Source organism: Vanellus vanellus (genome assembly GCF_965231255.1).
Source record: "Vanellus vanellus genome assembly, chromosome: 10".
NCBI lineage: Eukaryota > Metazoa > Chordata > Aves > Charadriiformes > Charadriidae > Vanellus > Vanellus vanellus.
In genome coordinates, this window is record NC_138915.1 from 16,950,504 (window position 1) to 16,967,606 (window position 17,103).

A 17,103-nucleotide genomic window follows, 5' to 3' on the forward strand; every position below is an offset into this window, starting at 1 on the left:
TAATATCTGAGTTTTAGGAAAGGTTTTTCTCTAATCACACCTTTCTTTTTATTTTACTTTTTTCAGGCAAAATCAGATCTAATACTGTTAAAGCTCCAGTAAAAATGTTCCAATCATTGTATTCAAAATCCATCGAATCCTTTAAGTCTGTTAGAACGTATGCTTAAAGAACCCTTCAGCATGAAAGGAAAATGAATTTGTGGATCACAGGACACTTCTTTTCAAAATTTTTCAGAGGAGGAGAAAAATTGGGGAGTGGGAAGTTTTCAAGTAACAAAAATACAAAGAAAATGACAGAAAACTTTTTTTCCCCCCCTATATGCAAACTGCACAGGTATTCTAGAGTTAAAGGAAGACACTATAGAAAGTTTGCTAGCTGCAGCTTGTCTTCTCCAGCTATCCCAGGTTATCGAGGTATGCTGCAACTTCCTCATGAAGCAGCTCCATCCGTCCAACTGCCTTGGGATTCGCTCTTTTGGAGATGCTCAGGGCTGCACAGAGCTCCTGAAGGTGGCACACACATACACTATGGTAAGAGGAACAACCTAACTGCTTTGCAATTATATTGTTAACAGCAAGTGTGAATATCCTCCTGGAAAACATATGGGCTTTGGCAAAGCAGAGCCTGCCGAGCGGGGCTCAGGGGTGCTGCTCTCTCTGAGACTGATGCAGTGGCTCTGCTCTTCCTATGCTGACAGGGTCGGTTCTGTAAAGTCCCTGACGCGAGGACATCTCTGCCCAGCTCAGTCTCTAAAGGGAAATTTAAGAACTGTGACTGTTACAGAAGTATTGGAAGGACAGAAACGCATGCTTAGAAAAAAAAAATTCCGTTCTGGTTTTTATTATTTCAGACTTCTGCCTTGTAGAAGGATGTATTTGTTGAACTTAAATTTGCAGCATGATTTGTATGCGTTTCTTCCAAAAAATATAATAGGGCCTTAACATGGCTAACGTCAAGAGGCAAACATCAGTGGCTCATTCTTGCGCTTTTCATTCAACACAAAGAAAATTCTAAAGCTGATTTTAAGGTGAGACACACGTAAAAAGAGCCAAAATAAAGAATGTATGGGAAAGATTTGGAATGCTAAAAAGCAACACATCCCTGACTAGACCATAATCCTCCTCTGGCTCAAAGCAAGAAATGAATATTCAGAGCGTGGGAAACACAGAAGCAAGATAGCTTGCTGTGAAACCAAATCAAGGGATAAATATTCAGGGCAAAAAGATGTGCTATAGCAACTTTAAACACAAAAAGAGTAGCAACCACTAGAGCTAAATAGATATAAATAGAAGTACTTGTTAGGAGACACATAGCAGCTTTATGCTTGAAATATTAGCGTAGTATGTCAAAAGCAGTTTTGAGGCTTCATAATGCTGAGAGCATTCCAGCAAGAGATTGGACACTTCCACGTGCTGAAATAAATGAGTGGCATGTGCAGATTGAGGACACTGGTTGTGCTCCTTCCTAGTAGACTAATGAATGGTTTGTTTAGCAGTAATCTGGATTCCTTTTATATTTTAAAGTTTGAAAAAAGGGCATTTAAGATAGAGGTTCACTCAACCTCTGTATAAAATTGTTGTCCTTGCTCCTCCACACCGTTTTATACTCAGCCAAAATCAGAAACTTCCTCCCTCTGCTGTTGCCGCTTTCCTCCCACCAGCACATAGGCATCAACTTTAAGCATTTAAAATTCATGGTCTAGATTTCTGCAAAATTGAAATAATACCATAGCATTAGACATATTATTTTATGATGTCAGACAATAAGAGAGCCTTTTTTGGTCAGATTTTTTTAACCATTTGAATCCTCCAGTCTTCCCTAGGAGTTAGACTTTTACTATTTTTTAAAAATCTGTCAAAGAAATGACAGTTGGATCTTTAAGAACACCATCTAACGAGAAGGATCGTGGTGAATCTATGAGACTCAGAAATCCTGTTCATATAGGCTTTACACTATGTCTTCCTGAAAACAAGCAGGAGCATTTCCAACTCTAGAATGCATATATTATATTTACATATCTTTCACTCTTCTTCTGTTCTGTGGTATAGAGAAATACAATACCTGTTCTAAAGATCACTGGATCTCCTGTATCTTGTGTGTAACAGTTTGAGAATGCTGCCATTAAAAAGGACCTTGTATGTCATAAAAACACCTACCAAGTTTGCAGCTACTGACAATTTAGAGGCAGAAGAGAAAATCTGCACCTCTTTGAAATAACCATAAAGAAAATTTTCTTTTAAAACCTTGAACTGATTTTAAAAATACTTTGGAGAATAAGAAAGCATAAGAACGCATACACACAGAACTGTGTGGAAGATAAGCAAAACATTCTGAAGATAAGTAAAACATTCTGTTTTGTTTCATGCCAACCTCAACCACTTGAAAATGTGTACCTTAAGGGAACTATAAAGTCATACTGTAAATGTAGAGACCACTCAAACGAACTAGGGGTATTTAAACATTTTCAGAAGATAATCAGCTATAAACACCACATCCATTCAATAAAACCAGACACAATGGAAACCTTCCCCTTCAATTACTTTAGCCATTGATGCAAAGTATTAACAGTTTCCTGTCTGGTATCTTCTCATGCAGATAGAGCTTGTTTCGATAAACATCTTGTGCTATGTTTGTAGCTAAATGCGGACTGGCCTTCCTGTTCTTATTCTCTGAATGTCATAAAATATTAAAGCAGGATATGCATAACAGAGCAAAGTTAACATCTCCTTTAATCACTGATACTTCTATATTTACATCCTTGGTAGTCTTGAAAAGAGTTTCAGAAAGCTAATAAACTACTGAAAAAAACTAAATACAAGTGTCAGTTACTAAAATTTCTACATCTACCCTGTTTCAGTCTGGTTATTGCTTCCAAATACATAAATGGAAATTAATATTTCAAATACAGACATTAATTCCTACATGTATTTCTTTGCAAGTAACATAAAAAAAAAAAAAACAGTTCTGTTAAAATTTCTTTATTCTTTGGAATTAGCACGAGCAAGCATACCTAATATATTTTAATATCACTTCTAATATTGTTGTAACTCGACTGTACAATATATAATTTTTATGAAAAAAAAATACTTTGAAAGATTCTAGGGATTTAATGTCTGTGGTCATTTCTAGAGCTGATGAGTTTTATCATAGCAATATCTTAAATACTGAGACTGTTTTGTTGGGACTTGTCCAATTTTCTATTGCCCCCAAAGTACTGTTAGAATAGCGAGTTTAATTTCCCTTGCTGTATTTTCTGCTGCTAAGACCAGAGACATACAGTCAGCACCTGGCACAACTCATTGCAAAAGGATTGGAAGGCTTAATTTGCTTAAAACTTTTGAGTCTGATTATAACAGAAGTTAGACAGTTTATTTGAATGCCCATTTGGCATTCTTAAGATACACATTGTACGCTCAAATTGTTTTTCTATTAAGCTGCAGTGTTAAGATCACATTGAGGAACAAAACTGCTGGTGCCTAAGACAGGACATACTGACAAGAAGCTGGACAAACACATCTGTAAACATGGTAGCGTGGAGATGACCATTATTCTTCAGTCCTCCAAGAGTAAGGCAGTAAAGAACCACCAAAATCTCCCTTAAATAGTAGAAGGAGATTCGCTGATCTTTAGAATAGTTATTGCATTTCCCTATTGTCATGGTTTAGGCCAAATCGGCTACTGGGGACCTGGGGGGGCCCAGATGGGACCGAAAGATGCTCCCCTCAACCCTTCTTCAAAGATCACAGGCAGAAGAACAGTGTCCTCCTCAGACATTGGCCATTGAAGGAAGAGAGGCTGACCCTTTGATCCCTCAGCTTTTATACTGAGCTTGAGGCAGATGGGATGGAATACCCTGTTGGGCAGTTTTGGGTCACCTGTCCTGTCCGCTCCTACACGCGGGTGGGACCCCACTATGCTTTTCCACTTCCGACCCTCCAACGGGGCCAATAACAAAGTTGGTTGGCCTTGGGGGTTATGGCAATAAGTATAAGCAGGAGCCTCTCTGCATCCCATGCCTGGGCATCAGCTGTAAACATTGGTCTTATCACTCTGAGAGAGTGAACACTGTCTGCACAATATGCTGTTAATTGCAGTAGTTAGAAGAGGCCCAGCTAAGAGGCGAAGTTACTGAACAAAATTGGCTCTGTTTTACCTCAGACCAGGACACCTGTACTGTAGAACAGTAGAGGAGTGAAATATATGCAAAGCCTACATCATCTAAGGAAATGTTATTTCAAGGCGTGAAAACTGTCAGTGCATTGAAATCTTTTTTGCTTTTCAGGAACACTTCACAGAAGTAATAAAAAACCAGGAATTTCTTTTACTCCCTGCTAATGAAATTGCAAAGCTCTTGTCTAGCGATGACATCAATGTTCCAGATGAAGAAGCCATATTCCAGGCGTTAATGATGTGGGTGAGGCATGATTTGCAAAACCGGCAACGAGACCTAGGAATGCTTCTTTCTTATATTAGACTGCCTCTACTTCCACCCCAGGTATGAAAGTGAAGGGCTAGCAGGGAATGAAATGACCAACTGAAATGCTTGCCTCAAGCATCCTTTAGACACAGAAAAGAATTATGTGGAAAGGTTCTGGTTTTGGCTGGCGTTTTCTGTTTGGTTTTTTTTTTTTTTTGTGTTGTTTTGAGTTTTTTTTTGCCTTTTTTTTTCCCCCAAACTTTATAATAGGTATGTTTATTATTTGTAAAGACAGATAAAAAAAATCTCACAATGCCATTATAATTACTGGGCTCAGCATTACTTCTATAAAAAAGTCAGTCTAAGGGTATTGCAAAAGTACTGTGCTTCTTTGTAGGATAGCAAGCGTAGCAGTTTCCCTCAGATAACATAGCAACTAAGATACCACGCAAAGATACTTATTTAGATTTACCAAACTGCAGGACAGATAAGGCACAATACTTAATTCTTTATTGCCATAAAAAGTAGACAAAACCCCAAAGGGTCTAGATTATTGCTGGCTATTCTGACCACTGACATTATTTGTCCTTTAAGACTGAAAGAGGCACTTTATCAAATAAGTTCCAGAGATGGACATACTGTTTTATAGTAAGCTGACACTGTCATATCTGTGTCATAGAAGAATCTATATGTCTCATCAGAAAAGCTCACAGGAACAGCAAGACTGTCAGGATGCTATAGCTACTTTATGGATCTCCATGACTGAAGCTGTAAATAGTCAACTTTGAATTAACTATAAAAGTACTATATACATTTAATTTTAAATATATGCCACATTTAATATATTCTAATATTCACAGACATGTCCAATACTATATGTTAGATTTGCTTGTACTCACATCAAAAGAAGTTTTGCATTCAAAGGGTGGAGTATTACATTTGCAATTTTAACCTTTTCTAAAGGTTGAAAGAAAGTTTTTGGAAAAAATAAAGCAAAGACATCATACTTTAAGACTTTTTTCCTACCTTATTATTGTTTTGCTTGTATTAAAGCAGAGTTTCCAGTAAAGTTCAAGTGAGAGGTGAACTAAAAATGAGTGTTTGTAGCTACAAATACTTTAATTATTAAGTACATACAATTTTAATGATTTAGATATACATGAGATCCTCACTTCTCATTTCTTAGTTACTAGCTGATCTAGAAAATAGTCCAATGTTTGCAGACGACCTAGAGTGTCAGAAACTTCTTATGGAGGCTATGAAGTACCATCTTCTACCAGAAAGACGGTCCATGATGCAGAGTCCTAGAACTAAGCCTAGAAAATCTACAGTGGGTGCACTCTATGCTGTAGGAGGTATGGATGCCACTAAAGGTAAGCTCAGAAATTAATTTAACTGTATTAATTAATTATTTTACAGACACCCAGAGAATATATGACAATTATTTAAACATTTCTGTTAGGAAAATGGAAATTTACGGATGAAAATAAGAAAAAAAAAATATCACAGAACACAATCTTATGTGTTAAGTGTTCTTTCTTCTTGCAAGGATCATATTTTTGTAAATTAGATACGTACACCTTGAAGTGCGGGCTGAAGAAATTTGATTCAGATGGTGATTTTAAAATTAAGTTTCATAAGAATTTGTGCGTACAGTTTGAATTTACAAATCAGAAGAAAAAAATAATATTCAAAATATTTCGAGATTCATTTAATGTTGTTTTAGAGCCCTGTGTTCCAGTTTTTGACAAAAGCTAGAAAGCTGGAAAAATTTTTAAAGATAAGGAAAATAAACCCCAAAAGCATTACTGAACTATTGAGAACTCTTAGCTAACACTTACCAATCCTTATTATAAAACTTCAGATGGAAAGATTTGCACTTTTTCATGAGTACAACAGTATGTGCAGCTTTATTTCAGGACTTCCTGTGCAAGTTTTTTTTCAGGTTTGTAGTTGAAAATTAAATGTTATAAATGTATTCCAGTTTTTATTATTTGATTTTCACATCTACAATCAGCTTACAGCTTTACACATTACACTATTTAATAGGCAATATGTTAAATCATTTTCTACAGGATCCTTAACTTTAAACCCACAGCTTGGAGCCAAAGACCTATAATTAGTTTAAAGTCTAGCGACTTGCTGAACAGTATTACTTTTAGCTGTGTGAGTTCACTTTTAATAGAATCACAAAGAAGCTAATCCATTTCATGGTTTGCAAAAAGTTGCTGATGACTGATTTTTCCTATGTGAGAGATCTTGCAGTGCTACCTTACTGTCCCTATGCAATCAAATCAAGTGGAAAATACACATTCATCGCCCTCACAACATGAAAACATTCCTAGGACAATATAGCAAAAGGAAGTTAAACTGTAGCAATTAGTATAGTGTCATTAGTGATACCGATTATTTATGAATTATATAAAACAACCAAGAATTCGAGGTTGTCTTTAAACTGACTTCTACCAAAATAAGAATAAAATTTTCTAATAGTTTTTTCTCAGTAAAGGCTGTGCACAGAAAGGGCTATTTCAGTCAACATCTGCACTTCCTGTTGGTGCCTCTTTTACTTATTACCTTGGAATAAAGCCAATTGTTTGAACTTTTGCCTTTTGATGGTTAAGAAGAACACTTCCTCTCCCCCCTGCTGTCCCGTACAGCTCTGACTCATACTTTGAGCCTGTGCTGGATTGCAAGATAAAGGAAACAGCACCAAAGAGACTACGATGCACTGGAAGAACAGCTCTGAGAAGGGAGTAACTGCCACCTCTGGCAATAACGCGCTTTCTGTGATGAAGAAAACTCTCAGGGAACGCCAGGTTTGGCTTTGTGCTTATCTCAGGTGGTATATGAAGTCAAATCTCAACTTTAAATGATCAAAAGAAGATCAAAGAGCCACATTTGGGCTGGTATTTTGAAAAATGTGAGTGTGCCTAAACCACATTAACTTTCAAAACCTACCTTCCAGCTTTGGTAAAAATTACAGCCTACAGGGTGTGTATGAACACACTGTGTACCTTAATGCATTTTTCCTGTTTTTTAGTTAGTGTTCGAGATACTTCTTTTGAAGCTGAGAACTTTGGGGCACTCCCATATTAGCATAGAATAAATGAGAAGGTATCGAAGCAAAGAGCAGACAGACTAACAAAACAGAAAGAACAATCAAAGAAATCCAGTTGCTCAAAATAGAAAATGACAGGAAAGAGGGAAAAGTAGAATTTCTTTCTTCTATTGCAGATGGATCTGGCAGTTTCTTTCCTAGTCTATGCATCTGGAAAAGCATGTAGAGGAGGAAAAAAATATATCATGAGATAAGCTCTTATTTCACTCAATTTATTGACTGTAGCGGATGATGCCTAGCAGATTCTACTTGAGAAAACATCTCTAAACCAAATGCTACCTTTCTTTTCTTCTTTACTGCATGGTGGTTTTGCTGTTGTAAATCATTCCTTAGCCACTAAATGCCTATTGTAATTCTCAGAATTCTACTTCTCTAGTCTCAAATGCCAGTCAAGGAACAGGTGGGAAGTCAGCCCTATTTTTCTCATGTGGTTGCCTTCAGTTGAGCTGAAGCTGACCTCCAGGGTGCCCTCTATGTGCAACTGGCAGTTGCCTCTTTTACTTCAGTTGTTACTCAGCCATCTCCCCACTATGCTAAATCAGCTCTCAAAGGAGCAATTACAGCTGCTGAGTGACTGACAGGAGCCAGTACCTGGAAAAGTGTCAGTTTTGAATGGCAGAAAGCTAGGGCCTTACGAATAGTTGCAGTAAACACACTACTAGAAGTTCAATGACCTGAAAAAAATTGAAAATACAGCTTATATACTACATCAGACAAGCAGTTATCAGAAGACAGCTGCAAAGGTGAACCTCAAGGAAGCTACCTGTGGGAAGCAAGTGTGTACTTCCAAAAAACTCAGCCTTCTGCCTGTCTCCATCATAAAAAGGAAAATATCCAAGCTATTCATGAAGATGGACACCCAAATCCTGCTGAGACAGGCAGACACATGGATACATTTTCAGTTTTTGATATCACTAATAGTTTAAGCACAAACATGGTTAAAGCGTACATAGTTGTGAAGTACCATATTCATAAGGAATTAGAAAAACAAACCACAAAAAAACCTACCGTCATGGTATTTAAATGAGTAACAGATTTCAATTATCTCCAAAATTTTCAGAATTAAAAAATTTGCTGGCATTTAATCTGCATCCTCTTGCCCCCAGTTTATTCTCATAAATTTGACAATCGTATATGCATGCAATTAATGCAGCTTTGTCATTAGGTTCACATTTTGTAACTGAGGTTTTCAGGGAGCCACAGTAAAGGTCCACATACAGAATTTCAGTGTTTTACTATTTCATAATGTTTTGGGTGGTACCGACTATTGACTTCTGGGTACTGATCAGTCCATGGCTATCTCATAATACTTTTTTTTAACAGGTACCACTACAATTGAAAAGTATGACCTTAGGACTAACAGTTGGATACAAATTGGTACCATGAACGGTAGACGATTACAGTTTGGAGTTGCAGTAATTGACAACAAGCTCTATATTGTGGGAGGAAGAGATGGTCTGAAAACTTCTAACATAGTTGAATGTTTCAACCCTGTCACCAAAGTCTGGACTATAATGCCTCCCATGTCAACACACAGACATGGACTAGGTAAGATGTGATCTTTCTTTGTAAATACCTTGCAGCACATACAAATGAAAAACTGTTGACATACGTTTTTAAAGCATTTAATAACACACAGCAATATTTGTAGAAGATATTTTTCAAAGAAAGAGTTGCCTATTGCCATAATTTTATGCCAGTGCTGTTTATTAGTATTGACCTAACTCGCACTGGTCTTCCAGAGTTAATTTTGCTCTTAGAAAATTCCAAAAGACAAGCAACAGTGAAAATAATCAACTCTTTGTCCAATTTGGTGGCTAAGAAATATGTTTGCAACACAATAACAACCCGATTTTCAGTTTGTTTGTTTGTTTTTGCTTTTAAATTATGACTTAAGCCCATAGATACCAAACACCTCTGCAAATCAGATCAAAGAATTACCCACACTGAAGAAAACACTGTGGTAGGGAAACGGCTCAGTATCTCTGGGTCTTTCCTGCATAATAATCCTTAAGATTATTTCCAGTGAATGAATATGAATATGAATAATGTGGATACAAAATCTAGAATTTATTTCTGGAGCTATAAAAAAATAAAGATAAGTTTACAGTTGAGGAGACTCTAAGGAAGGGAATATGATGATTTCTGAATTATTTATCACAGTTCTTATGAAAAAGCTGGCTTCCCTTAAGCTTACAGAAACAGGTATTGCTTGAAATCCTTGGTAAATTCAGATGACAAAGAATATTTTTATTTTAATGAATAATAAAAAAAGATTGATCCAGAAATACTCAGTAAAACTTTGTGGCCTATATGACTTTCTCCACTGCTTGGTGGAAAAAGTATAGTCAAATTTATAAAAGGAAGTACTAGTAGTTAGCAAAGAGAAAGACAACAAAACAGATCAAATAATTCTCATTGAAGTCTTTATAATTAACAACTTCAGGGGCATAATTCTACCCAACATGTAGGTCACAGCAGTAAACTTGAGTGCCCAAAGTTAGGCTTCTATCTGTGCATCAGCGGTTTGCAAAGCTGCCTTGCACTTACAGCTCCTATTAGCTTCAGCGTGATTTTGTGGAGAGTTAGCACTTTTGAAAAAATCAGGCCATGTATATTTAGGCCTGAAAAGACAGATTTAGAAAACTTTTAAACTGCCAGATTGAAACATTTTGCCTTACCTAACAAAGGAGGCAAACAGCAGCGGCAGCAGCAGCTCCCTAAAGGAAAGGCACCAAAGCCCTTCTCTCTGGAGAAGGACAATGACGCAGGATACATCCACACAGAGCTTTGCAGAGACAGCCAGGTTCACTCTGCCGTGCCTCAAGGGCAACAGAATCAAGCCAGCTCTTATCCAAGAGCGTGTTCCCCTTACAGGCATCAAAATGTTACGGTACTTTAGCTAGTAAGGCCAGCCAGCTACCCACCCACTCAGGCTTCATGCTGGTGGGACTACAGAGCTTCAGCTCACTCAGAATAAGGGATAGGTGGCTGGTTTCATTGCCTGCCTCAATCGCTGACTTTCTTTAAAAGGACAGCATTGTTTCTCATTTAGGGGCTCAAATTCGACTCAGAACAAGGTCAACAGAGGTGGAAGAGATAAAAGTCCAATAAGAGAACATCAGAACTAAAGCAGCTTTCCTCTAATCTTTTGGCAAAAGATAATGCTTATTCAGAAAACACTGTATATGAAGTATTTTGTTTATATTTGTTTATTCTGCTAAATGACAAGGCAGCTTTTAGATAGCTTAATACCAGCTGAAATTGCTTATCTGCATACAGGGAATTAAAATATGAAGTTAATACACTATTGGTCACTGAAATTTGTAGATACTGTAATTTGTCCCTAATTCTATCTTTTAAGGAGTAGCAATGCTTGAAGGACCAATGTATGCTGTTGGTGGCCATGATGGATGGAGTTACCTTAATACTGTAGAAAGATGGGACCCACAAGCACGGCAATGGAATTACGTGGCTAGCATGTCAACCCCCAGGAGCACCGTAGGGGTTGCAGCATTAAATAGCAAGTATGTCAACAGGAAAAACCCTCTTTGGTTTTTCATTTGCTTCCTTCCTTGGAAACACAGTTTCTTAAATTTTCTTTTCAATCTTACAGTAATTAATCACCTCAAGAAAACAAAGAGAAAATGTAACGTACAAAAATAAGAAAGAAAAGCTTGTCCTCTGTTGTGGGATAAATTGTTTTCAAACTTGCAGTCATGTTTTAAACGTATTTTGGCCCTTTTAAGTTATAGCAATTTGAAAATGTTGTTACATGCGTATCAGGATTTTACCTAGAATATAACGTATGGGGATATAAGTTCAGATACTTTAAAGAAATACTCCAAGTTTATGTTTACTTTTTAAAATCCATGTGTCTATGGAAGCACCATTTGAAAGAACCTGTACAGAAGCAAAGTCATTCCTCTGTCATTTTACACCTCCTGCATGTATCTACAACTTTAACACGCAAGTTCACAGTAAAGAATAATTTTTAAAAGGTTAAAGGTACCTGGTGTGTTCAATGAAAGGAAGACAAGTGTAATAATTAGGTATGGCATAAACAGCCTTTTGTAAGTCTTATCCTACCCAGATTTATTCTGCCCTTCATCTGTTGCTTAAATACACTGAGGCACTGAGGTTATGTCTTCATTGTACATTGGTTTTCCCAATGAGATTTTCAAAACATATTTAAACATCCTCTTAAGACACGATAAAGCCACTCAAGCGTTTTTACATGGGAAGAGACACATGAATCTATTGTGTAACCTGTATTGAACAGCGTATTACATGTTTTGTAACATACACGTTTTGTATGTTACTATTTGAAAGTAGTAGTAGTTCGGCGTGAGGAAGAACAATTAATAAATTAACACCTCACAGAACTTTCTGTTTTCCTTCTTCGGCGACATAGTCTGGTGCTGGCAATACAAAAGCTTGTAAAAGGCCCCATATTATGTTGGAGAGCATGGCTTGAGCCACCTTCCTTCTTATTTAAATCTGTGGAAAGCTCTCAGCAATGACAGTTTGGAGGGGCTGGGAATATTATAGTTGCAGACAGACAACAGCATTTATCCTGAAACTTCGTCAAAGGCTTTCCTGGTCACTTAAATTCCAGAGAAGGAGAAGGATGCAGAGCAGAAACAAAGATGTCAGCAAACAGATACTTGCAAATGCAAAACTTTTTCACATAAAGGTCAGGGCCTTGCCTGCAAACATGACACGATTTTAATCATTAACTCAAAAGTCCAAGAGAGGCAGAACTGCCTGTTCAAGTCCCTGTTGTACCTCAGAGGAAATGTTCTCAGCATAAACTTCAGCAGAAACTCCTGTTGGTACCTGCCACAGAAACATGCAGGAAACCACTTTGTCAAAGAGGAAATCCAGCCCGATTCTGACTCTGTTCTCAATCACTCCTGATACAAGCTGTCTCCAGCCTGGCTTAAATCACGTCTGTTAGTCTAGTGATGTAATTTCTGGCATACCAGGGGAAACTGAGATCAAATGTCCATCATTCGCTGGACCGCTACTGCTGTGGTCTAACCAAGCTGAATGTTTCTCCTTTTCCTGTTTCCTTAAGTCACACCGTATTTCTTTCTGTTCAGCTCCCCCAGAAAAGCCTTTAAGTTTCTGTGGAGCAACACTTTTTGACCAATAAATGGTCTATTGAAAATATCAGTCAATCATGGTATATTTGTTCTTTTCCTTCGAGAGTGGGATACACTACCACGTTTCTAGACACGTTACACAAAACAAAAAATCCCAACCAACCTGTTTGTATATACAGTGATTTCCTCTCTCTGTGAAAGTTGTGTAAACAAGTAGACTGTATCTAATGGCATGATGGAAAAAGAAAAATCGAATCCTCAAGGTCTTTATGGGTCAAGAAACAAACTGCACAAAAAAACTCAAGTCTGTCTTCCATTCACAAACATTGGGAGAGAGAGCAAGATTTTTGTATTCTTCCAACAGTAGTCAAGAATTTTCTAGTTAAATGATACATTGGAGGGATCTACAAATTTTTCGAGTCACTGGAGAAAAACAGGTACTTCTCAAGCAAAATTTAACTCATCTGTTTTAGGTGACTTTCTCTGGACAGCTCAACATGTTCCCTAGGTCTCTGATTAGTTGCACCAAGTAAATTCAGTTTCATGGCAGTAAGTAATGGCCAGGGTTTGAAAGGGACCTGAACTGGCACACTCAACATCTGAACACATCTACTATTGCATCCAGTATGCATACTATCATAGTCTAGCAGCATTCAAGTTAGCTTGAAATATGAAATATGTTCAGGCTTTGTAAAATTCACTGACAGAAAAACACACCCCCCCACGCCCCCCCCATGCTTCTTAATGTGGATTTCCACCATTCATTCTTACATGTTGTCGCAACATCAACTGGTTTAAATCTCTGGTTGTTTGCTAAGTGCCTTTAGGCTGAACAGACAAGGTCACATACCTGTACAGTAACTTCTGTCCAGCAGATTTTCTTAAATACAAACATTGAGGAAAAAATATTTCATGTATTTTTGACATGTTTTCTATATTTAATGATGCCATTAAAGTTTTTTAACATATTATCAGTATAGGAAAAATGCTTAATATGATACTAAAATGTCAAATACTCCATAAACCTGTTAACGGGGAATACTACCCATGTTTCAAACATATCTAGCATCTTGCAATTAAATTCTGTCTATAGCTTGCATTTAAAAAAACTGATGTCCGTTTTTAAGCTTAATTTTCATATGTGACTGCTTGAAAATTTACACTGCAAATGAAGAATATAAATTCCTTCACATAGAATGCAAAAGCCTTTGTGCAAACAAAGTTCCAGACTGTAGCTGTCAGATACCAAATAACGGGCATAATGATAATTTAAAAGTGGTCTGAATGAAGTTAACCAAATAAAATTCCTATTAAAATGACAGATGAAAGACTGAAATTGTTTGCCTTCTTGTGGGTAATTATCCTAGACTGTATGCTGTTGGTGGACGAGATGGAAGCTCCTGCTTAAAATCAATGGAATGTTTTGACCCGCACACAAACAAGTGGAGTATATGTGCTTCTATGTCAAAGAGAAGAGGTGGTGTTGGTGTTGCAACATACAACGGATTTTTATATGCTGTGGGAGGTCATGATGCACCTGCTTCCAACCACTGTTCTCGACTTTCCGACTGCGTAGAAAGGTAAGGATTTTTTAAATTTTTTAAATTTTTTTTTACATTCCAGGAAGGAAATATAAAATAATTTATAGAAGCAAAGGAAATCTCTTCAACAATTGGAATGTTATGTTTGTAAAACATATTGTACTTTAAAAAATAATATTTTGAGCAGAATAACTGATTTCCAGTGCTCTTGTGATAACATAACAATTAACCCTCAGAAGCAAATTCCTCCCAGCTCCCCTTTTTTTTTGAGCTGCCTAGGAGCCAGGTAAAAATAATTTAACAAGTACAACAAATTCAACATGTGACCTTTCTATTTCTCAAGTGCCAAAGCCCAGGTTTGGGCTACTTGTGTCATATATTGTAGGAACTAAATACCTTTCAGTTGGATCTTCCCCCAACAATTTGGCTGATATTCACCAAAAGGTTAAAAATATAACAAATACCACATACTTAAACAGGCAGTAGCCACAACACAGGTATTTTCTGATGGAGGAGACTGATAGAAAGAGCCTTGTTTCTGTAAGAAACTATGTTGCTACAGGAAATCAGGCTAAAACATATGGTAAGGGTCTGATCTAAGAAGAAGAAGAAAAAAGTAACATGCACCAAAGCAAACTACTTTAGCTTGAATTCACACTTTAGAACTAAATAGCGCATTAATACATTGGCCTAAGGTTTTTTGTAGCACACAACTGTAAGAAGTGAAATCTTGGCTTTGTATACATTTCTCAAAGTAATTACTTTTCAAAATGAAAATACTGTTTATCTGAGCCTTATTTAATCCCGTTTTTGTATTCTCCACTGGTGAGCACAGCTCTTAAGAAATTGCAAATACCAGACATTTCTTTTCAGAAATGGAAGTATTGTGTGTTGAATGTTGCTTTGCCACTGTGGTGGCATGTGGCACAATGTAGGAGAACAAGAGAACACTCGAACCCTGGGTGAGAAGAGAACATAATGAGTGGGGACAACTCCTCTGGCTGTTTAATGGGCCATGGGTATCCATTGACAGTCTTATGTCATGTGGGGACAAGAAAGGAAAAATGAGCAAGTATTCAACTCCCTGTTGCGAATAACAATGGCTAAGTTTTGTTCTCAGTTAGGTGATGTAAAGCTGGAACTAGCCCAGAACTCACTTGAATTTATATTGGAAATTTACTGAGTACATATCAGAAATACAGTCAATACTGATGGAAGATACTGCAATGCATTTTGTGTTACAGACTTTTATCGACTACCTGAAATATTTAGCTTTTTTACAGTGAGATTTTCCAAATACATTAGTTCTAACAAGAAAGAGAAAACAAAAATCTTGATGGAGAAAGAAAAAAGAATATGTTGAAATTAATTTTGCTGACCCAACTCATAGCTCATAGTTGTCATTCCCTCGGAACTCATTTATGTTCAAAATGCATTGATTGTTTAACGTGATAGAAATAGAGAGTCTGTAATCAAAAAGCAAAAATATGGGCATTTTTCCTGTTCTTGAAGACCCCTCTAGTGGCTAAATTAAATATTTAATCACGTTACTCAGAATTCTCTATACTAGTTCATGGTGTAAGATGAACTACGATACAGGAGCAAATAAGCAAGTATCAGTAATTTAAATTTGAAATGTGTTTCTACAATGTCTTTTTCTAATTTTGATCATGAAACATCCTAGGTATGATCCTAAAACAGATGCTTGGACAACAGTGGCCCCCTTGAGTGTACCTCGGGATGCTGTTGGAATCTGTCCTCTGGGGGACAGATTATATGCTGTTGGGGGCTATGATGGCCATACGTACCTGGATACCGTGGAGTCCTACGATGCTCAAAATAACGAGTGGACAGAGGTAATGGGAAAAATTACTTAATAAATAATAGGAGTTCTTCCTGCAGATAGTAAGTATACTATCTGAATAATGGACAAAAAAGTGATTACGTTGCAAAATTATCACTGATTTTGTGAAAAAAAAATGATATATTAGGATGCAGTAATACTGTAGTTGGGTTTTTATAAAATATTGGTTGCATATCTTATGAAATAACTGGATGAAACGTTTCAGACTAAAGGATTGAGGCAGGGCATGTACAAGTGAACCACATTGCACAAATCATTTTGTGCTTGAAGTGCTTAAATTTGCCATTGTTAGCACTGACATGCCTTTGCCACCAATGCCCTCTACTGGAGGCACTTTCAAGTTTTCATATTTAAGACCATAATTGAGACCAACGTGAAATACTTAAAACTGTCAAGATCCTTTTGCAGCTACACAGTCCACGATTTTGGAACTCAGGATATGAAGGACTTTTGTAAAAGTTAAGAGCAGCAACACCAGCCTACGCCCCTGTAATTCTCAGCAGCTGCTAAAGCATTTTCCCAAAAAGCCAAACCCATGTTTTTAGAGCCTTAGTTAAATCTATTTTTTTCTTCTAGCAGTACATCAGTTTGAATAAACAAATCGGTTTCCTTTTAATCTGCGAGTAATTTCTTCTAGTCCTATCCATAGGAGTCTATTAAACATTTCCTCCTTTTTCTTTTCCTTTTATTTTCCTTTTTTTTAGGAAGTTCCTGTAAATATTGGAAGGGCTGGAGCATGCGTTGTTGTTGTGAAGTTGCCCTGAATAATAAATATTGTGAAACTAAACTGAGTGGAGTTTCATGAAGACTGACCCTGGAAGATAAACTTTTCCAGAAAACAATACAGACCATACACATCTTAGCAGCCCTCCATTATAGAGAGTCCTTATCTCTAGTAGCCATTATGCTATTAGAGCACAAAAGTGTCTTCCTGCATTACAAAAATCAGAGAATTTTGCATACGTGAATTATTTTATCATGCCTAATACATAAAAGTTCAATAATATGTTTAAATGGTTCAGGTTTGTTACAAAAGTATATGTTATTTATA

The 17,103-nt window shown here is 36.9% G+C and overlaps 1 protein-coding gene across 1 annotated transcript in view; it reads left to right on the plus strand.

Moving 5' to 3' along the window:
* Positions 1–16,816, plus strand: part of KLHL4 (kelch like family member 4) — a gene marked incomplete at both ends in the record, with an annotated part of 43,601 nt that extends 26,785 nt beyond the window's left edge. Inside the window, 8 exons of the mRNA XM_082488283.1 lie at positions 335–531; positions 4,284–4,496; positions 5,605–5,791; positions 8,863–9,087; positions 10,904–11,066; positions 14,015–14,227; positions 15,873–16,044; positions 16,757–16,816. Coding sequence (XP_082344409.1) covers positions 335–531; positions 4,284–4,496; positions 5,605–5,791; positions 8,863–9,087; positions 10,904–11,066; positions 14,015–14,227; positions 15,873–16,044; positions 16,757–16,816 — 1,430 coding nt within the window. The remainder of the gene's footprint in view (positions 1–334; positions 532–4,283; positions 4,497–5,604; positions 5,792–8,862; positions 9,088–10,903; positions 11,067–14,014; positions 14,228–15,872; positions 16,045–16,756) is intronic.
* Between the last annotated feature and the right edge of the window lie 287 nt (positions 16,817–17,103).